Source organism: Zonotrichia leucophrys, chromosome 9 (genome assembly GCF_028769735.1).
Source record: "Zonotrichia leucophrys gambelii isolate GWCS_2022_RI chromosome 9, RI_Zleu_2.0, whole genome shotgun sequence".
Classification (NCBI taxonomy): Eukaryota; Metazoa; Chordata; class Aves; order Passeriformes; family Passerellidae; genus Zonotrichia; species Zonotrichia leucophrys.
Genome location: NC_088179.1, coordinates 24,357,918 through 24,379,978, shown reverse-complemented (window position 1 = coordinate 24,379,978; position 22,061 = coordinate 24,357,918). Strand labels below are relative to the sequence as shown.

Genomic DNA, 22,061 nt, shown 5'->3' with positions numbered 1-22,061 from the left:
TGGGTTTTCTTAGCAGCTCTAGAGATAAATGTTAAGCCCAGAATATAATAAGGAACAGGAATATCACAGTGTTTTAACAAACCAAGTAATTTTCAACCATAAATGGAGGGACCACAATGGGTTGGGAATGCCAAGGGCTGCTTTCTGCTGAGGTTCTGCCACCAGGTGAGGCTTGGACATTTCTCACAGCCCTGTAGTCAGATGAGGGGCTCTGTCTGGGTTCCTCTCCTTTCTCATTTCTACCTCTCTCCAGGACACCAATTATTTGTTTCTCCACTGACCTCAGTGTTTTGTCTCCACTGCTCCCAGTCTGGCTCCAGGGCTGGCCTTCACTGTCAGGAGTTTTCTGACACCTGTGTTCCATTTTCCCAAAGAATCGCTACTCCTGTGTTTCCCCCTGACCTACTGCAGCATACACAACTCGCATTCTCAGTCTCTCACTAATTAGAAGTGACTGCCAGCCTGTATTTAAATAACATTCCTATCCTCACTGTGACAAACCCCACAACACTTCAACCTCAGGATGCACAGTCAGAAACAGCTGAGCAAGCAGAACATCTCACTGTGGATGCCTCAGAAATTCTTTTCAGACTTTTTTTGGGCAAATCTTCATCAGGGAGCTAGGCCAGCCATTGTTCTCCTCACCCTCAGTGGGCATTTTCTAGAATAAACTCACTGATAATTGTGAGCTTGACTTCACTGTTTTATTTTTAACCGAGGCTTTTTTAGCTTGCTTGAATTTACTTATCTGGGGCATGGCTTTCTTCATGGCAATGGGAGCATATTTAACGGGAATTTTGGTGCCTCACAGTGATGTCTAGAGAGGTTACTTGGAACAGAGGCTGGGCAGAGTTAAAGGAATAAAGTAGGGAATTATTAAAATGCATTCAAAGGAACTCGGGCAGTACAAGAGTCTGGCTGGGGCTCCACCTAAGATGGACCCAAGATGGACCCAGAGTCATGATTTTTTACACTTTTACAAGTTTCGGTCCATTTCCACATTGGGGTTAATTGCCCAATTCCAGCTCCAGGTGATGCAGTCCCACCCTCCCAGTTTGCTCTCCTCAATTGAGTGTTTGCACCTTTTGGGCACAAAGCAGAGGCGTCCCTGGTTCTGGGGCAGGACAGGGATGGTTCTGTGTGCCTGAGCTGTACAGCGAACACTTTCTATGGAGTTCAGAGTCACAGCAGGGCAGTGCAGAATCTGGGAACAGTGCAGGACAGGGATGGTTCTGTGTGCCTGAGCTGTACAGCAAACACTTTCTATGGAGTTCAGAGTCACACAGGGCAGTGCAGGATCTGGGAACTGTGCAGGACAGGGATGGTTCTGTGTGCCTGAGCTGTACAGCGAACACTTTCTATGGAGTTCAGAGTCACAGCAGGGCAGTGCAGGATCTGGGAACTGTGCAGGACAGGGATTGTTCTGTGTGCCTGAGCTGTACAGCGAACACTTTCTATGGAGTTCAGAGTCACACAGGGCAGTGCAGGATCTGGGAACCGTGCAGGACAGGGATGGTTCTGTGTGCCTGAGCTGTACAGCGAACACTTTCTATGGAGTTCAGAGTCACACAGGGCAGTGCAGGATCTGGGAACCGTGCAGGCCGAGCTGCAGGCGCGGGCAGGGCAGTGAGAGCAGCAGTACCTGGCCGCAGCCGCGGTGCCGTCGGTGCCGAGCTGCCGCGCCAGCAGCCGCGCGATGGCAGAGAAGCTGTTGCTCATGCGGTAGATGTCCCTGCTCTGGGAGCCCAGGATGCTCGAGAAGCTGTCGGTGAGGCTCTTGATCTCCAGCAGCAGGAGGTGGTGAAAGGAGTGCTCCATGTTGGCCAGCTGGTTCACCAGATACAGCAGGGAGGCTCTGGCTCGCTCCTGGGCAGCGTGGGGAGATAAGAACAGGGCTGAACACACGAATTCATTGTTTGCTGCTCTCAGGGGTTTGTGTGCTGGTTCTGAGTCACCGTCCCTGGGGAAGAGTGGCTGCCCCACCATGGCACAGGCAGCTGCCTCAAACACAGCTTATTTGTGGTTACACTGAAGTGACTTTTGTTCCTCTTGGTGTTACCTAACCCAGCCTAACTCAGGACATCTTGTCTCCTCCTCAGACCTAAGCCAGATCCCTGAAGGCTTGTTAAGGGCCCTGCATCCCTCTGGGTTGGTGGATCAGCCTGGCTCAGTGACCAGGGCCCCAGCAGCACCAAGCTCCCCTTTCACCTCCAGTGAGTCTGGCTCAGCTACTTCACAAAACCAGAGAATGGTTTGGAAGGGACCTCAGAGACCACCCAGTCCCACTCCTGCCATGGACAGGGACACCTTCCACAGGTTGCTCGAAGCCCCACCAACACCTCCAGGAATGGGGAACATCCAGCTGGATCTGAACATCTCCAATTTAGGGCTCTTCTGTTAGAGTTCTCCTCTCCTCAATTAGATTGGGTTCCACAGTCCTAAAACCATCCAAGTGGGAAAAGTAGTGGAAAAACCAGGAATTCACTCAGGAACTCCCATCAGATCCTTCACTGGGGGAATCCTTTCACTCAGGGAAGCCCACTTGGTCCTCAGCAGATTGATGGAGAAACTGGGAGATGTTTGGATTTCAGCCTGCGCTGAAACACAAACAAAGGCAGAAAAACAAACAGCTTTCCTCTTCCCAAGGGCCAGCAGGGAGCTCATGTGCCACGCACGTGCTCTGGGCTCTGCAGGGTCCCAGCCCCATTTCCTCCTCTCTTCTGGGACCTCGTAACCAGAGAGCAAAATCTGCTGAAAGGTTGATTCCAGACCCAGCTGGGCTGTAAAAATACCCGGGAGGCTTTGGCAGGACGCGGCCCGGCATCACGGGCGAGGCTTTTTTTGAAGAGCAAACCAACGTAATTGAAGGAAAGGCAGCTCTGCCATGACAGAGACAAATGGCAGGAGTGGATCAGACAAACTGCACCCCTCCAGCCATATGGGGGAAAGCTCCAGCTACACCCTGGGCTGGGCTGATGTGAGCAAGGTTTTTCCTCAATGGCTTGGACGAGGTTGACTCTTTGGTGCACAGTTACTCATTTATTTGAAAGCCGATCCTTCCTCCAAGAGATAAACAGAGGCTCAATTAACATTTAAAACACATTTTTGTTTTCTAAACAAACTGTGCAGCAGACTAAATGGAGGAGCAGTTTTGACCATTTTCCTGTCACTTTGATCCAGCTGGAGAGTCTCCAGCCATGCTGAAATGCTGCTACTCGCCTGGAGTGAGGTAAAAGAACAATAAACTCGCCTGAGTAATATAATATGTAACTGTTATACAAAACAAAATTACAGCAAAACAGCTCAACATGAAAGCAGCCGTTATCCCTGCCACAGCTCTAATCCAAAATGTTTCACAAAGCCTATTTGGATGCACATAACCCCTTGTTATTTCAGCAATGCCTGTTTGATGTATTCGCGTATTTTCTCGTAAGCAGCCCTTGCATTTTATGGCATTACATCTGCCAGAAGGTGAGGAGCTAAAGCACAAGCAATGAGGTGTGGCAAACTGCTTTTTTCTTAAAAACAGGTTCAGGAGACTACAAAAAGATCACAAGGCTTTCAGAAATAACTCCAGCTCCCAGGTGGTTCAAAACATAGGGGAAAAAAATAAAGTGTCCGCCTGCCCTGAGCCCCAAGATGGTTTTTCATTTGCACAAGTTTATGGTTAAGGGACAAGTTCTGACTCCAGCTTGCCCCCCAAGAGCGTGGCTGACACCAGCAGAAGTGGTGTGTGTAAACAAGGGGCAACCTTTCAATTCCAGAGCTTTCCTCTCTCCCGGGGTCCCTGGAAGCACAGGAGGCTTTTTCTAGGAGCCAGCAAGGATTTGCTGCTCAGATCCACAGTCTGGACCATGCAGGGCCAAGCCTCAATCCTTGCCACCTCTTTCCCCCAGGCAAGCCTTCCAGTGAAATAAAACATCAACAAATAGAGTCCCAGCACTGCCATTGATGTCTCCTTGCCTGCTTGTTTTGCTTGGCCGGGCAGGGGACGCTGATTCCTGTCTGGGAAGTGACAGAACATCCACGGCACGCTCCTGTCAGGACAGGGCAGAGGGGACAGGGGACCAGGGAGGGCTGGGAAGGGCCTGACACAGGGGCTGTGAGAGGGGACCATCAGGGGCACACGTGGGTTGGTGGTGGGACTCGATGGTCCTGGAGACTTTCCCAGCCTGGCAGAATTTATGATTCCATGATCTCACCTCTGCTCAGGAATCAGCCATGGAGGCATTTCCTTCCCCTCTTAGGTGAGTGATTATTTTTGTATGAGCAGCTTAGCCAGGGTTTGGAGCAGCCTGGGTTAGTGGAAGTGTCCCTGCCCATGGCAGGGGAACGGGATGAGCTTCAAGATCCCTTCCAACCCAAACCATTCCGTTACTCTAAGATCTTCCATAATTCAGAATTATTCACACTTCCTAACCTTTTAGAGAACAAAACAAGAGAGGAGCCGTTGATCTCCTGGTGGAACATTCACCTCTGCCACCCTCTGTGTGTTGTCTTTATCCCTGTTTTTGAGTCTGGAGCACAGGGTCCCTGGATGTCAGTGACAAACACAGCAAACAAATGACAAATGTGTCCTCCCAAGGGCTGGGATGCTGCTGAGCCAGCACTTCCCAAAAAATCACTCATGGCACGGGACATGGTGAGAGCTTTCTCAACATTTACTCCAGGGAGACTGGGCATTAGTTACTCAGTGCAGGCTGTGTGTGCTCCACTCAGTAGATTGGTGCAGCCACACAAAGCAACAGGTTAAAAACACGAGGGGAAAATATTCTTTGAATCGTGTCTTTGTAAACTTTACTCTAGTGTGTGATTTCCAGCACTACATGGAATCCAACAGGGCCAGTTGGTTCCTCGCTCATTCTTGGTTTGGTATAAAACAATCACAGCAACAAAAGGCAAAATAAATAAATTCAGGCCCTTTGAAGTAGCAGAACTCAGCGGAAATGGAGCCTCAGAGACACCCAGATGGGGAGAGCTGCTTCAACACCCCAAAACACAGAATCCAAATGAAATCCTTCAGTTCTGAGCCCAGCTGTGCTCAGCTGAGGATTGGCTGGTTAGCAACCGTAAAGTTTCTAGAAAATGCTGACACTCAAGTACTAAACACAGAATTAAATGTGGTCACCTGCAGGTCTTATAAAAGTAAAACTTGCTGGGGGATGGAAGTAAACAAGGAGAGAACAAAAAACTTCATTTGGCTCCCAGGCCTCAATGGGATTTTGGCTCCTCTTACCACACAACAGAAATAAGATTTATGAAGCCAAACCAAATCTGGTTTTGATTCTTCTGAGATAAATTTAATTTTACATGAATGCAAAGCTCCAGATCAGTAGAAACAGCGAGGATGGGGTCTTCCTGTGCTGCTCAGACACACGAGGAGGCCCAGCCAATACACACCCAAATATATTGCCAAAGGGGAAGGAGTGGAATAAGATCATCTTTAGATCCCTCCCAACCCAAACCATTCCATGATTCCATGGCAGGGCAGTTGGGTTACTAGATAAGAAATATGTGGATGCATTACTTTGTATGAGAATAAAACCAACCCCAAGCCCAAATCCAAGCAAGTCCTCTTGTTTCCCACCTTACCTCATCGAGATGTCCAACAGCTCCAAAGATCTTTGCTGTCTGCCCAATCAAACTGGGAAAACTCTCCCCAATTTCCCTCAGCGTGGGAAGGAAAGGGGCCAAGGCTGCAGGTTCGTAGCTGGATATTTCCAGAAGGATGTTTAGAATCACCTCGCTGTGGTTGGGGTCCCTCAGGTGTGCAAATAAAAATGGCAAACACTCTCTCAGCACCTGTTAAAAATCCAGAAACAAATTGGATCTCTGGTTTGAATTGTGAACACATATAACCAGAGGAGATACAACCACCAGAGTGATAAAAACAAGCCACCAGACTGAGTTAATAGAAGTTTTCTACCCTTGGTGACCTTTGCATGGAGCTATCACTGAGGTCAATCCAAGTTCAACTGAACATATGGAATAAGGGTAAGCTCTGCTTTAAAATATGGCAGTTATGCATAAATAAGTAAGGAAATGCCCCATTAAAAAAACAAAACAAAACAAAAACCACCTTTACTAAATATTTTCCCTGCTCCAGGCCAGTCTATATTTTATTGATTAAAACAACATAAGAATCAGCCTGCCTCAATAATACAGTAAATTAAAGTACTTGTAGAAATTTTTGGGTTCCACCAGAAACTAAACAATGTGACAAGGTCAGGAGCTGGAATAGAGGGAAAAATGGGGGGCAAGACCCCATTGCATAAGGTAAATTGTCATTTCTTGTAAGAACCCAATTTTCAGGAGACTGAGGGTGTAGTCCTCAGAGCCACCTGCCAAACAGGATGCAGTTGTGTACTGAGGGATTAATTCAGGGTACACAGGCACACTAATGCACCCTGGACTCAGGGAAACTGCTGCAGCTGTGGAAAAGACATTCAGACACAGACACGGGGTAAAAAACAACCCCTTCTTCTGTTCTTTTTTTTGGGGATTATCAGTTCTCATCAGTTCCTAAATCATTTTAATTGTGCTTGACATGGGTTTTAATACAGTTCATGTATACTGACAGAAACACAGTAATGGGAATTCACACTCAGCTGACAGAGGAAGAGCCAAAAACACTGGAGACAAATGGTTTAACCCAAACCTTTTGGTCCAGCAGAGTCTTTGCTCTGTTCTCCTTATGCCTAGTGGAGAACTTGGGATGGAATTAGAGAATTGACAGGGAATTAGCACAGGAAGGCACTGTGGTGTTCACAGGGGTCCCAGGATGACAGAAGAGATGACCATCTGACTCCATTTTCAGAAAGCTTGAGTTATTATTTTAGGATATATATTATATTAAAACTATACTAAAAGAATAGAAGAAAGGATTTCATCAGAAGGCTTGCAAGGAAAGGAGAGAATGGAATGATAGCAAAATCCTGACTGACCAGCAAGTCTTAAACAGCCAGACTATGATTGGCCATTAATTAGAAACAACCACATGGGCCAATCACAGATGCACCTGTTGCATTCCACAGCAGCAGATAATCAATGTTTACATTTTGTTCCTGAGGCCCCTCAGCTTCTCAGGAGGAAAAATTCTAAGGAAAGGATTTTTCATAAAACACCTGTGACAAGGCAGAGCCCTGCCTTGGTGCCATTCCTCCCTCACCAAGCATGTAAAACCCAAACCCCCCAAAAAGAAGGGGCAGGCAGATGTTCGTGGTGTGGCTTACCCCCAGTTCTCTCTTCCTGGCCACGGTGTGCAGGAGCCTGAGGAGGTGGAGCTGCTCGGGCGGGTCCAGCTGGGCCATGGGCGCCACCAGCTCGGGCAGGCGGGCGCGGATCGGCCGCGGCTGCTTCTCGTAGAGCGCGGGCAGCACCCGCAGCAGCATCCAGTTCCCTGGGACACAGCAGGACAGGCTCAGACTGGGAGCTGTGCCTGGGGGGTGCATCCTATTTACCATCCGTCAGAGCTGGGGCAGTTCTCTGCTGCTCATTGGGCAGGTTTCTTTATCCCTTCCACAGCCAATCCTCCCTCCAGCTCTCTTCTGTTAAAGGGTCATTACTTATTAATTATCTTCTGTTAAAGGGTCATTATTTATTAATTATCTTCTGCCCATGGCCAGTGAGTGTCCCTGCATGGCTGATCCAATCCCATCATCCCTTGGGGAGATGCTCCGCCCAGGGGAGGAGCCAAGCATTCCTACCTGGGTACAATCTGAGCTTTGGGACAGCACAGCAGCCTTTGCCCCCTGCATTCCCAGAGGAGCAGCTTTGTGCTCCCTGCATTCCCAGAGGAGCAGCTTTGTGCTGCCCTGCACTCCCAGAGGAGCAGCTTTGTGCTCCCTGCATTCCCAGGGGAGCAGCTTTGTGCTCCCTGCATTGCCAGAGGAGCAGCTTTGTGCCCCCTGCATTCCCACAGGAGCAGCTTTGTGCTGCCCTGCACTGCCAGAGGAGCAGCTTTGTGCTCCCTGCATTCCCAGAGGAGCAGCTTTGTGCTCCCTGCATTGCCAGAGGAGCAGCTTTGTGCTGCCCTGCATTCCCAGAGGAGCAGCTTTGTGCTGCCCTGCATTCCCACAGGAGCAGCTTTGTGCTGCCCTGCACTGCCAGAGGAGCAGCTTTGTGCCCCCTGCATTCCCAGAGGAGCAGCTTTGTGCTGCCCTGCATTCCCACAGGAGCAGCTTTGTGCTGCCCTGCATTGCCAGAGGAGCAGCTTTGTGCTCCCTGCATTCCCAGAGGAGCAGCTTTGTGCTGCCCTGCATTCCCAGAGGAGCAGCTTTGTGCTGCCCTGCATTCCCACAGGAGCAGCTTTGTGCTCCCTGCATTCCCAGAGGAGCAGCTTTGTGCCCCTGCATTCCCATAGGAGCAGCTTTGTGCTCCCTGCATTGCCAGAAGAGCAGCTTTGTGCTCCCTGCATGCCCAGAGGAGCAGCTTTGTGCTGCCCTGCACTCCCAGAGGAGCAGCTTTGTGCTCCCTGCATTCCCAGAGGAGCAGCTTTGTGCTGCCCTGCACTCCCAGAGGAGCCCAGGCCCATCTGCAGCAGCCCTGGAGCTGCAGAGGAAAACTCCCCCCTTGTGCAGGATCCCTGCTGCAGCAGAGCCACAGCTGGCACTGCAGGAGGGCTGAGCCCCCATGGGATGGGGCTGGGACACCACCTTGACACTCTGTCAATGGTTTGTTTTCTTTCATGTACTTTTGTATTTTTAATTTCCCTAATAAAGAACTGTTATTCCTATTCCCACAGCTTTTCCTCAGAGCCCCTTAATTTCAAAATTATAATAATTTGGAGGGAGGGGGTTTACATTTTCCATTTCACAGGAGGCTCCTGCCTCCCTTAGCAGACACCTGGCTTTCCAAACCCAGACAGAGAGGGACCAGCTGTCAGTCAGTGCCCAGCACTGGGCAGAGCCCCACAGCACCAGCACACTCTGGAGACAGCAGGTTAACAATTACAGGACATTTGGGTCAGAGAGATGTTAAATTCATCTCCTTCCACCAGGCTGCTCCAACCTGGCCTGGAAGGATCATCAGTACAAAACCAGCGAGGCATAAAACTGTAGAAAATTATATATTGGGCCAAGAAACCAAACAAATTATCAAAATAGAGTAAATCATTGCAGGCATAACAACACTGTGTAAAAAAACCCCACTAATTCCAATAATTATAATTTTATTTCTGAATATCATAAGAATGCTGCTTAATGAGCTTTCAGTTTTGGATGATGCTCTGTTGAGTCCCAGGCCAAACTAAGTGTGATTTCAATTAACAAAGAAACAAAAGAAGAAAGAAGGAGAGAAATGACAAAGAAACAAAACCAACAAAAGACAAAACTACAATTCTCCTTTGCTGAGATTCAGATTTTCAAATTAAATAAGCATCATATGGAAGGAATAGTTGGTGAACAGAGAGCTAAACAAGCATTTGAACAGAAATAGTTAAGGATGCCATTTCCAGGAATAGAAAGGAGCCAGAGAGAGCCAACTGCAGACAGACAGAGATATGCTAAACCCTCTCTCACACGTTTTCTTAAGATGTCTGTGCATAATTCAATTTGAAGCCCAGGCTCATACCAAAATATATAACTTCACATCGCAGTACATGCCTGCCTCAATGGATTTAAGTTTCACTTGAGCAACATATGGAAAACATCTGCCTATTGCAACCTAGTATGGCTCCTTTCTGTAAACCCTTGGAAGTCCTCACGGCCTCTTTGGATTTGGTTTCCAAGAGGAATCAGCTCTCTGGCCTGCTGCTTTTCCTCCCATTTACATCTGAGCCGGATGACTTTGGAAGATAAGCAGATCTGTTCATGGATGGTAGGAAAAGGATATTTGGGTTCAGGCTGGAGCACGTGGGGCTCCTGCCAGATACAGAAAATGCACCCCAGGACACGGCTGGGTCTCACAGCCTCCCCCTGAGCCAAGAAACGAGCACATAACTCAGGGCAGGTTCAGACAGCTCTGAGCCCCACAGCTTGTAATGATCCCTGAGGGTCCCCATCCTTCTCAGGAGTGGCTCTCCATGCAGCCAGCCACACTTCTGCACCTTGTCCTGCTTGGAGAATCCCTGGCTGCCTCCCAGGGGCTGCTCCCAGCCCCCCGTGCAGCCCCAAAGGCCAGGCCAGACCCCACTCCCACCCCACATGGCAAATTCATCTTGTTCTGTTCTACAGTCACAAAAGTCAGGGGCAAAGGAAAGAGATCTGCTGATGAATCACCCTGAAAAGATGAGCAAACTGCTCCACTCTGGCCATTTTCTAACCACGTTCCCTGGGCTCTTCCCAGTGGATCTGGATAAAAATGTCTCCACTAACCTTCCATGGGATTGATGCCAAGCACCAATTCCCCCAGAGGAGAACTTGGAGATCAGGGAAAGTTTCTTCCTTTCAGAATCCTGAAATTCTTCCTTTCAGGATCCTCCAGCCCAGCCCCTGGCACTGCCCAGGCTCCCCAGGGAATGGGCACAGCCCCGAGGCTGCCAGAGCTCCAGGAGCCTTTGGGCAGCACTGCCAGGGATGCCCAGGCTGGGATTGTTGGGATATCTGTGCAGGGCCAGGGTTGGACTGGAGGATCCTTGGGGGTCCTTTCCAACCCAGGATGAGGATGGATTCACTGGAAATTTCAGACTCACGTCATAGCTTGAAATCTAAACATTTTGTGCTGAATACACCAAAAATTATCTTCTCTCCAGATGACGTCATGCTTCCAGCACTAAGTCCTTTTTTGCACTGGGCCTTGCTTAGTCTGCACTGCCCACGTGGAGCAGAGCCCTTAAACTCCAGTCAAATTTCAGCAACGATTGCAAAAGATGAAATTCCCGTATTCCTGGACAGGCAAATTTCCTCCCAGCTATAGAAGTGTGATGGGAAGGAATCCAAGAGGCAGAAACAAAAATAACAGCTTTAAGCAAGGAAAGACATCGACCTGAGCCATGCTATTGCCTAAGCTGGGATGTCAGGGATAGGAAGGGATCTGGAAGGGAAGACTGATTATTTAGTCTGGCAAAGGAGCGTTTGGAGCGTGGGGTGTATCAGAGGAGTGATGCAATCACAGATGATGGACTGCAGCCACCAAACCTCTCTAACAAAAAATACTTTGTGCTAGCGCAGCTTTGGGCAGCTTCCTGCAGCAAATACTGCTGGGCTGATATTCCCTAACCGAGATAAATGGAAAGCAAAGGCAGTCAGAGCAATCCCTCCCTCTGCAGGGAGATTGAAGTGACCTCACTGACATGGAATTGCTTTTAAGTGAAGAACCTGTGTGCACACGTGTAAATAATCCCAGATATCCCAGTTTGGGTCTGTTCTTCAGAGACCTCAGGAAAGGTCAGCAGGCACAACCCAGCTGGCCACTTTCTGGTCTTTTCATGTCTGAGGTAGCAAGGGACACTCAGAGCTGTTTGTTTGTCACATCTTTGCAGGCTCCCAGGGGATTTATGCACACCCAGCTCCCCAGCCCCTGATTCCCAGAGCTTGGACAGCCAGAGGTGATAGCGGGAATTCTGAATAATTCATTTGTTCCCAATCTTGCTTCATCTGCCTCAGTCTAAACTAAGAAAATGTTTGTTGTGTGAGAATGGAAAAACATCCCACTCAACTCCCTAAATGCCTTCCTTCCCTGCCACCCTGACCCCCAGTACTTTCCAGATCAGATTCCCTCACCCCTCCCGAGCAGACCGCACGCTGGGAATGACACAATTCCAGCACACAGTGTCCCACAGCCGGGGACACTCCATGCAGGGACCCCAGGGGCGTGGTGGGGTGGTGCCAGCCCTGCACCCACTCCTGGAAAAGGCAGTCCAAGCTCCAGCTCTGCCCATCCCAGCAGCACAGAGAGCTCGGGAAGAACAGGGGCCCTGGAGCACATTGCAGTGTCCCACGGGCAGATGGATTTTCACTCCAAAGGGTTTCCAAAGACATAACTCAAGCACCAAGACTAATTTTTTACCCCAGGATGACTCAGGTTGGGCACTTACCTGCTGGAAAGTCATGGAAGCATTCAGGTTGGAAAGGACCTCCAGGATCAGAGCCCACCCTGTGCCCCATCCCCACCTTGTCCCTCCAGGGAGGAATTCCTCCCCAGTGCCCAAGGCACAGGTAGTGCAGGTTTGTATAAGCAAAACCAGAGACACAAATGGAAAGGGAGCACAGATTCCAAGTCAGATGTAATTACAGGAGGGGTTTTTTGCTATTCTCTGGATGTTTCATAGCCAATACACAATCTGTATGAGATCATCCCTAATCTCACCTAAGCAAAGCATCTCTGACATGATTAATGGCCTGTTGAACCAATAGGATTACAGAATTTAAACCAGATTAATATCAATAAGACTTAGACTAAATTAATGTTTCATCCAAAAGCACCCTGTTTCACTTTTTCAAAGGTAACAACTCTGATTGTGCAGCTGCAGACTTACAGTTCCCAAAACAGGATACAGCACTATCAGATTATCCACGGAGTAATGGTGGCGTAAGTGCTAATTAGGGCTGGAAAAGCAGGACCCTAACAAGCTGTTAGAACTCCTTAAGAGCTCTCCTTTATTGCTTAAAGCAATAACTTGTTGGTATATAATAGAATTTATTATACAGCACCGCCTAACCCTCCAAAAAAGCTGCGCTATTTAGCTAAACCAGACACGAGTACCCAAACCAACTCCAGGTATGTTTATTTTTCTACCAACCTTCCACAACCCTGGCACACACCGACCACAAACTGAACTTGCAGGGAACGCTTTCTTTTGCACAAACGACACAAAACAACCCAGCCCAGCCCGCGCAGTCCTGCACGTCCCGATCCGCCTTGGGGCGGATCAGAGCATCCCCCAGGCCAACCTGGAGGGCTGGGATTGAGCAAGCTGCCCGCCCCCTTCCCTTCCCTTCCTTCCCCAAAAGGCGCAGCCGGCAGCGCTCGCTCATTCATTGGGCTCGGGCGCTGCCAGCGCTCGCTTGCGGCTCCGCTGCAGCTCCGGCTCCGCTGCAGCTCCTGCACAGCCCCGGCTCCGCTGCAGCTCCTGCAGCTCTCACAGCTCCTGCAGTTCCTGCACAGCCCCGGCTCCGCTGCAGCTCCTGCAGTTCCTGCACAGCCCCGGCTCCGCTGCAGCTCCTGCAGCTCTCACAGCCCCGCAGCCCCTGCACAGCCCCAGGAGAGCCAGGAGAATGCTGCCCCGAGAGCTCCTGTCCCTGCTCACGCTGCTCTGTGCTTTCAGAGTTTCTGGCTCTGTGGTGGATGAAGACGATGACTACGAGCTCATGTACGTGAACCTGGATAATGAAATCGAAGGTCCAGCCCCTGCGGCTGAGGAAGGTGAGTAAATTTAAACTGAATTTAAGTGCAGAACTGCCTTCGGTGCTGCCTAGCTCTTGTAAGAGTTATTACTGCAAACATAATTTACTTTTTCCAGAGGGAGAGGCTCGTGCTCGTAGCAGTGGGTTATTATGGGCAGTAAAGGTAAAGCCCTTGGATGGGTGCCTTGGGCTGTGCTTTAGGCTCTTGATTTCCCAGTTTTCCTGCAAAAGGCTGCTGCTGTCCCAGGGGTTTAGGATCCCTGTAATCTCACCCCTGCACGGTTCTGTCCCGATACAGAGGGAAAGGCACGGCCCCAGCACGGCAGGGGGCTGGAACCAGATTGTCTGTAGGGTCCCTTCCAGCCCAAACCAGCCTGAGCCCACGACTCTGTGACAGTCGGGAGGACACAGCCTTGCACAGAGCCAGGCTTTGCCAAACGCTGCCGTGTGACACTCGGTACCAAGGAGCAGCAACATCTGTCCATTCCCGTTCTCTTGCAGCTGCTTCGTGCGACTGCCAGCGGGAGCACAGCAAGTGGGACAAGCTGTTCATCATGCTGGAGAACTCGCAGATGAAGGAGAACATGATGCTGCAGGCTCTGGATGAGCTGCCCAGGCTGGAGCTGCAGACCCTGAGGGCAGAGCTGAGCCAGCTGGCCACCACCCTGGCGGGCACTGTCACCACCGTCACCTCGCGCGTGGTGTCCCAGGTGGAGCAGGCGCTGCTGAGGAGCAGGGACCAGGCTGAGCAGGCCCGGAGGCTGCAGGAGTCGGAGCAAGGGAAGGTTCTGGAGCACGTCCTGCAGCTGAGCCACAACGTGTCGGCGAGGCTGGGCTGGCTGGAGAGCGCCTGGCGCGGCAGGGCCGAGGAGCAGGCACAGCAAACAGCCCTGCAGCAGGACAGACAGCATGGCAGCCGAGGGGACAGCCCCATCCTGAGCTCCCTGTGGGAGGAGCTGCAGCAGACCCGGGCTGAGCTGAGGGCGTCACAGCAATGGGCAGCTCAGCACCTGCTGCCTGCAGGTAAGGCCAGCCTGAGCTCGGGGGAGGCCACTCCAAAATAACGGGGATCCACAAACCCCTTCCTGGGCACCTCCAAAGCAGCAACAGGGATCCACAAACCCCTTCCTGGGTGGGCATTTCCTTCTGCAGCAACAGGGATCCACAAACCCCTTCCTGGGCACCTCCTTCTGCAGCAACAGGGACCCACAAACCCCCTTCTGGGTGGGCACCTCCTTCTGCAGCAACAGGGATCCACAAACCCCTTCCTGGGCACCTCCTGCAGCAACAGGGACCACAAACCCTTCCTGGGCACCTCCTGCAGCAACAGGGATCCACACACCCCTTCCTGGGCACCTCCAAAGCAGTAACAGGGATCCACAAACCCTTCCTGGGCACCTCCTGCAGCAACAGGGACCACAAACCCCTTCCTGGCACCTCCAAAGCAGTAACAGGGACCCACAAACCCCTTCCTGGGCACCTCCTGCAGCAACAGGGATCCACAAACCCCTTCCTGGGTGGGCATTTCCTTCTGCAGCAACAGGGATCCACAAACCCCTTCCTGGGCACCTCCTTCTGCAGCAACAGGGACCCACAAACCCCTTCCTGGGCACCTCCTGCAGCAACAGGGACCCACAAACCCCTTCCTGGGCACCTCCAAAGCAGCAACAGGGATCCACAAACCCCTTCCTGGGCACCTCCTGCAGCAACAGGGACCCACAAACCCCTTCCTGGGCACCTCCAAAGCAGTAACAGGGACCCACAAACCCTTCCTGGCACCTCCAAGCAGTAACAGGATCCACACACCCCCTCCTGGGCACCTCCAAAGCAGCAACAGGGATCCACAAACCCCTTCCTGGGCACCTCCAAAGCAGTAACAGGGATCCACAAACCCCTTCTGGGCACCTCCTTCTGCAGCAACAGGGATCCACAAACCCCTTCCTGGGCACCTCCAAAGCAGCAACAGGGATCCACAAACCCCTTCCTGGGCACCTCCAAAGCAGCAACAGGGATCCACAAACCCCTTCCTGGGCATCTCCAAAGCAGCAACAGGGATCCACAAACCCCTTCCTGGGCATCTCCTTCTGCAGCCCCAGGAGCAGCAGGGCAGCTTGGAACAGGCTGTGTAAGAATTAGTGTAACACAACAGGGGGGAACCCAGAACTCATGGAAAGAGAGGCACTGAGCTTCTCAAACATAGGATCAAAGAAAGGTTTCATCAAAGTCCTCGTGCAGGGCAGAGCCAGCCAGGATCCCACCTCCTCCTGGCTCTCCCAGATCAAAGCCATTGTCAGAGAGCAGCAAATGTATTTTAGACACCCAGATGATGTTCTCTCACCTTTTGCCTTCCCAGCTGGTGACTCCTGTGTGTTTGCAGCAGTCAGGGAGCTCTCCTGTTCTCCTGCATGTTCCCACTCCTTCCTCTTCCTCCATGAGCATCTCCTCACCAGCCTGGTGCCCAAGAGCTGACATGCTGCTGCCAGCCAGCCAAGCACAATTCTAGGGCAGGGAGGGCACATTCCCTGCATGCCAGTGGGAGTATCCTGCCCTGAATATTCCCAGTGGCACAGAGAAATCAGTGACCCGTGCTGCTGCTGCTGTTTGGGGGATTTTTCCTTTTCCAAAACATTTGCACTGATCAGTGGGGTGGCCATAGAAAGGTGGGCTCATGCCTCAAATCCCAACTCAGCTTTTCTGTGCAGGGCAAGGAGACACCCAGAAAAGCAGCAGCAGCAGCTTTGGGTGTGGCAGAGCAGCCCCTCATTTGTTTAAATGTGGGTGCAGAATCACCATGTGCAAGACAAACTGCACTGAAATCACCCTGCCCACCGGTGAGCTGACACTGCCGGGCTTCTAACTGCTGGTTAATGGCTCTGTTTTCCACAAATATAAATTATTGCCACCTAAACCCCCCCAAAATCTACCCCTGCAGGAAGGAGGAGGTGCAGCATCTGCAGGGAGCAGAGAGGAGCAGTAATTGCTACAGCAAAGGCAACAAAAGCCACAGAATTGCTCACATCAAAGCCTTTACAGCCTAACCTGAGCCCATCCCTTCATGCAGGGCAGACTCAGCTTTAGAAGTAAATTCTTTTCACTGCTTTATCACACCACCTCAGAAATCTCGGTGTGTTGGGAGGAGGTCTTTGAGCAGATTCCTCTTTTCCCCAAACACAAACCTTGCAGAGAGCGTGATCTCATTCCTTTTCTCCCTGTACCTCAGCAGCCACTCTGCCCTAGGTGAGAGCAACAAACTCGATCTGCAGTGAGGATCAGCAGTGGAAATTCACTTTATTTCCACTGGTTCCCACATGATTTTACATAAAACAACCATACTTGTAAATTTAAAGGCTACGTTTTAAGTACTTCCAGAGTATCTCTCTGGATTTTTTTTTCCAAGGGAATTTTTAGCAACTGACTTTAATTTTTCACATCTTGACTTACTGCCAGCCATACTCTTGAGGGATTTTCTAATCACACTTTTTTGTTCTTCACTGAGGCTGGTTTTAATTTTGTTTAGGCTTTGATAATGGAGCCTGAAAGCCTGCTAATTAAAATCTTTTTCACAATAGTGCTCCTAAGTAGCATTTTAAGGAGAATCCCCAGCAGTTGCTCACTGACCCTGCTCCTCCTCAAAAGGGTCAATGGGAGGTGTAAAATCTGCTCAAAGCTGGAGGGAAGCAGCCCATGAAATACCACAGCAGCTCAGTCCTGGAGGGCACAAAGAGTCCTTCATTCCCGGGAGCAGAAATTTCCACACACGTTTTAGACATTTCGGATCCTCCAGCTTCTTTAAACAGGAAATGAAGCAGCTTAATTGGAGAAGGGGCTGCTTGTTCCCTCCTGTCACCTTGGATATTAACTTAGGTGCAACCAGGGAGCAGCACAGAAACCACCAGAAATGTCTTGGCTTTACTGATCACCAGTTGCTTTCCCAAGCTGCATAAATTTCTGTTAGTGGTTTTAACTAATCTAATTTCTATTATCAACACTTTGATTGATTGGACGTGAGAGAAGAGCTGGTTAAAAAGTACCACTTGTCTCATAATTTCCCCCGTTTAACCAGTGCCCATGAAAACTCCTGACCAAAAAATCCTAAAGGCAGGGCCAGGAAAGGGGGTCATGTAAATTAAGGAAGCAAGCCCATCTCAGCATGTTCCTGCCAACACTTTCTGCTGCTCAGCAGCTCCTGTGCCCTGATGCCCATTATCCATGGCACAGCCTCCCAGCAGTTCCCTTCTCCTGGGAATGCCAAACCTGCTGTTTGAGGGGATCCCTGACCCCTTCCCTTGGCACAACATTGGTATTTTCACTGCCCCAGACTTAGAGGATAAAACAACACTTGGTGGCGCCGAGGGAGGGTTACCCAATTACCTGGCAGAATTACCCAATTCCAGGGGCTGACAGAGTCCCTCTCCCAGGGGTGGTGCTCCATCCAGAGCTTCCCAAAGGAAGCAGCAGGGCAGACAGGCTGCATTAACCCTTTGGATGCCCCAGACTGTACAGTGCCCCCTGTGCAGGCAGGGAAGAGCCCAGAGATCCCTGCAGCTGGATTATATCCCTTGCCATAGTGTCCAGCAATTCCTCCACCAGCTCTGACAGCTCCTTCCAGTCCTCCTGGGGTAGGTTCCTGCATCCCACTGGATGAGCTGAGCTCTCAGCTCCCTTTGGGAAGCCTGGAAGTGAGCACTGGATTAGGCATTGGGGCAGGCTGCCCAGAGGAGTGATGGAGTCCCCATCCCTGGAAGAGCTCAAAAATGGGTGGATGTGGCACTTGAGGGCCTGGTTGAGTGGTGAACACGATGGTGCCAGGCTGGCAGTTCACAAAACCATGGAATTATTTGGGATGAAGGGATCTTTAAAGATGATCTTGTTCCAGTCCCACCTGCCATGGGCAGGGACACCTTTCCCTGCCCCAGGCTGCTCCAAGGCTCAACGTCCAGCCTGCCCTTGGGCACTGCCAGAGATAGGGCAGCCACAACTCAGTGATGGCAGAGGTCTTTTCCAGCCATAATGATGCCATGCAGTGTTAAAGGTCCCAGCTGTGCACATACAAATAACCCATTCTTATTTACCTGACAATCTTCTCAACCCTTCCAGGCTGTGAAACCGCAATTCTGTTCCCCATGCGCTCCAGGAAGATCTTTGGCAGCGTGCACCCGACCTCTGCAATGACCCTGAGCTCCTTCACCGCCTGCATCTGGCTCAAGGTGACCGAGGCCCTGGACAAAACCATCGTGTTCTCCTACGGAACCAGGTTCAACCCCTACGAGATCCAGCTGTACCTGAGCCGCGCCTCGGCCGTGCTGGCCGTGGGCAGCGCCCAGCACAAGCTGGCTGCCACCAACGTGGTGGTTCCTGGCAAGTGGCTGCACCTGTGCGGCTCCTGGAGCTCGGAGAACGGATCTGCATCGCTGTGGGCACAGGGGGAGCTGGCAGCCAGCGCCTGGCACGTGGCTGGGGCTCACACCATCCCCGACGGGGGCATCCTGCAGCTGGGCCAGGAGAAGAACGGCTGCTGCGTGGGAGGAGGGTTTGATGAAGCCCTGGCCTTCTCGGGGAAGCTGACTGGCTTTAACCTGTGGGACAGAGTGCTCAGCCCCGCCGAGGTGACAGCCCAGAGCACGGGGGACACCTGTGGCACCCGGGGCAACGTGGTGGGCTGGGGGGTGACCGAGGTGCTGCCCTACGGAGGGGCCCAGTACGTGTCCTAAAGCTGGGGCTGCACAGGGACGGATTGCACAGAGCTGAACTCAACACTGCAACAGCCAGAGCTGCAGCAGCCCCTGCCTCTGGAATCCCCAAGGAACAGCAGCCCTGCAAGCTCACAGAAGGAGGCACTGTGGAGATGGGATGGATTTCTGCCTGCTGTCCTGGAGAAACCCTGAAAACACAGCCACACACCAAGGGGTGCCACTGGAAAGGTGCCCCTGGGCTCAGGCAGCTCTGTCTCCCCAGTGCAGGGTTTCTGATGTATAAAGTGAGGGTCACCATGGACATTCAGGAGCCAAATGGAGCTCCCAACATCCCTGCTGAGGAAAATCTGACCTGGCTCTGCAAAACACAGCAGCTGTGGCTGCCCCTGCATCCCTGGCAGTGCCCAAGGCCGGGTTGGACAGGGCTTGGAGCACCTGGGACAGTGGAAGGTGTCCCTGCCCATGGCAGGGGGTGGCACTGGGTGAGCTTTAAGGTCCCTTCCAACCCAAACCATTCCAGGCTCCCTTCAATCCTTGGGTTCTATAGTGTTAATGTGAATTTTACAGAGGAAGCACCCAAATCAAAAAATGTGTTGTCTATTAATCATTGTTAGTAATGTGTAGGCTCTAAGAAGGCTAGTTCCTTGTTTAAAGCATTATTTATGCCATGGATTGATATAAAAATAATATTCCCCATCATAATCTGACGTGACATTGGGAGGAAATGCAGCTGTATTATATTGTACATTGACTTTGTGATAATTTTATTGAAATTATTTTTGTAAAGTTGTTTTGTAAATAAAGATACTTTACTAGACTAAAACTCTCTACTCTTCTCATAAACCAAAATTCTGAACCAAGCCCCAAGTGGGGCTTTTTCCACATTTTTAACCATGCTGTTTTAGCTGCTGATAGAGAAAGCACAATAGCAACAACTCACAGGAGCAGGGACCCCATCCTGGCCCTCTAGAGCCAGGTTTTAAGGTACATTTGGACTTGTTTGCTGTCCTCAGGGGGTTTGTACAAGATAGAATTGCTGCTAAGTGCCAGTGATTCTCTTCTCTCTCACACAAACTTATCCCAAATCCCCTGAAAGCCTAGGGCTGGACACAGAGCACAGCAGCAGCTGCAGGGAGCCAGGGAACTGCTGATGATTTCCATGTAGAAAACAGAGCTCAAGCAGAGAATGATGAATACCCCACTCACTGGGTGTGTAGCCATTTACAACAAGAACCATTACTTGCTACCTGTTGAAGCCTCTGAAGAAGCTATCATGAGGAATGTCTTATTCAAACAATTCCTGTTTCCCCTGGAAGCAGCCCATCCTTCTTCGCTATCCCCATGTTTCCCTGTCTGTTTCATTCTCCACAGATGTCCTAAGAACACACTTTGACAAATTTCTTGACATGTTGCTGCTACACTTCCTCCTGGCCATGACAGATCCTTGCTGCCCGGATACAAAAGTAGTTTAAAAAGGTAAATTCCACTTTCCTGTGCCATTCAAGAGGGCTGTGCTTCGTACCTAAAGTTATACGACCTGCTCCAAAGTTTTGGCAGCACTGCTTATATAAGGGAAAAGAATTGCTCTGATTGCTGGGATTTCTCCTGTTACCCTGCAGTAAAAATGTATCTATGTTATAAATGCTTGGCAGTAAACTTGACAAAAATCCCTCACTAAGTAATATCTGCAAATAACCTTTGCTAGAGAACAATGAAATATTACCTCTGTTCATCTCTGGCAGCCAAAACCCAGATATTCAGAGTTACAAAAACACTCAGGGTCCCACCATTGTGCAAGGGCAGAACCACTCTCAAATCCCCCCTCTGTTCAGTGCCCTCCATTAAGTGAAAACAAATGTCCCTGAAATGCAGCAGGAAAAGGAAAATCCTCAGAAAGATCTCCAGAAATCCTTCCTGGCTGCTCCTCTTGCTGCAGCTCATACCTGAAATGCTTTGTCTTGGAAGGAGCCTTCTCCTGTCTCAGCTCAGCTTTGGCAGAGGACCAAAGGCTCAGCCAGGCCTTCCATCCTCACTGACTCAGCTGGAAAACTTCCCTTTTCCAGAGTGCTCTGCTCTTCCTTCGTCACCCCAGCAGCACAGCCCACCTCCTCCAGCACAATTCCATCCTTCCTTCCTTGCTCAGCTACGCTTTCCTTTGGAGCAGTTTGGAGGAAATTTGGGCTCCAGTTATGAAAAAGCTGCAATCCTACACTGCCCACACAGATGGGGGAGCGAGGCTGAGCCACAGCCCAGCAGCACAGGATGCCTGAGCTGCCCTGGAAGGTGCAGCAGCCTCGGGAATCTCGGATTGCAGGGCAGAGCTGCTGCTGTCCCCCGGGAATAAACGGGAATAAATCCGTGTGACCCCGGTGCTGACGGGCGGTGTCAGCACCGAGCTCAGAGCAGCCAAACCCTCCCCAAAGAGCTCCTTTTTAGCTAATGAGATAAGAACCTGGCTGTGCAGCCAAAGAGTTGCCCCAAGTAATGAAAAGCTGCAGTTCCTCTCCAGCATTTGCAGGCAAGGGGCCAAAGTTTGCTCAGCCTGGTGCCACGAGGCCGAGCCCCGTCTGTGCAGCCCCACAACACGGCTTTGTCTCCAGAAAGTGCCCTGGAAATCCATCCTGAGCAGCCAAGCCTCCTGCTCCCTTCAGCAAACACTCTCCGGGCAGCTCTGAGTTCCCAGCCTGCTGCAGACCCAGCCTCACACGCCAATTATGTGCAGGGTAATTAAGCCACCACGCCAAACAAATCATTTTGCCTGTTCCGAGCGGCCCCTTCCAGGCTGGAATTCCCAAACCTGATATCCACAGCAACATCTGCTGGTGGAAGAACATAAATACACAACTCAGCCCTGCTGAAACCTTCGTTATGGTGTGCATCACTTTTCCCAAAACCTTGCACATATTCACTATTTCTTTCTCTTACTACTATTCTCACTACTATACTCACTATTTCTACCCCACAAAGTACAGATGGCAACAACTAAAGTTAGCACATTATTAAAAATTATATTATAAATTAATAAATACAGGATGCACACATTTATTTTGAGGGCTTAACATCTTCATAACAATGTTCTTTTAAT

At 50.7% G+C, this 22,061-nt stretch overlaps 2 protein-coding genes across 4 annotated transcripts in view; one reads left to right on the top strand and one right to left on the bottom strand.

The window, feature by feature from the left end:
• VEPH1 (ventricular zone expressed PH domain containing 1) overlaps positions 1-22,061 on the bottom strand; it is a 60,866-nt gene that overhangs the window by 24,644 nt on the left and 14,161 nt on the right. The window contains exons 6-8 of one of the 3 annotated variants that reach the window (XM_064721287.1): positions 7,233-7,399; positions 5,593-5,802; positions 1,643-1,866 (exon numbers count right to left, since the gene is read on the bottom strand). In XM_064721287.1, coding sequence (XP_064577357.1) covers positions 1,643-1,866; positions 5,593-5,802; positions 7,233-7,399 — 601 coding nt within the window. Of the gene's footprint in view, positions 1-1,642; positions 1,867-5,592; positions 5,803-7,232; positions 7,400-21,564; positions 21,796-22,061 lie in introns of those variants that run through there. The other 2 variants (XM_064721288.1, XM_064721289.1) reach the window with 2 other exon arrangements.
• Positions 13,118-19,700, top strand: PTX3 (pentraxin 3). The gene is made up of 3 exons (XM_064721290.1): positions 13,118-13,302; positions 13,785-14,306; positions 18,381-19,700. Exons 1-3 carry the CDS (start codon positions 13,155-13,157, stop codon positions 18,992-18,994), a joined length of 1,284 nt encoding a protein of 427 aa, XP_064577360.1. The 5' UTR covers positions 13,118-13,154; the 3' UTR covers positions 18,995-19,700.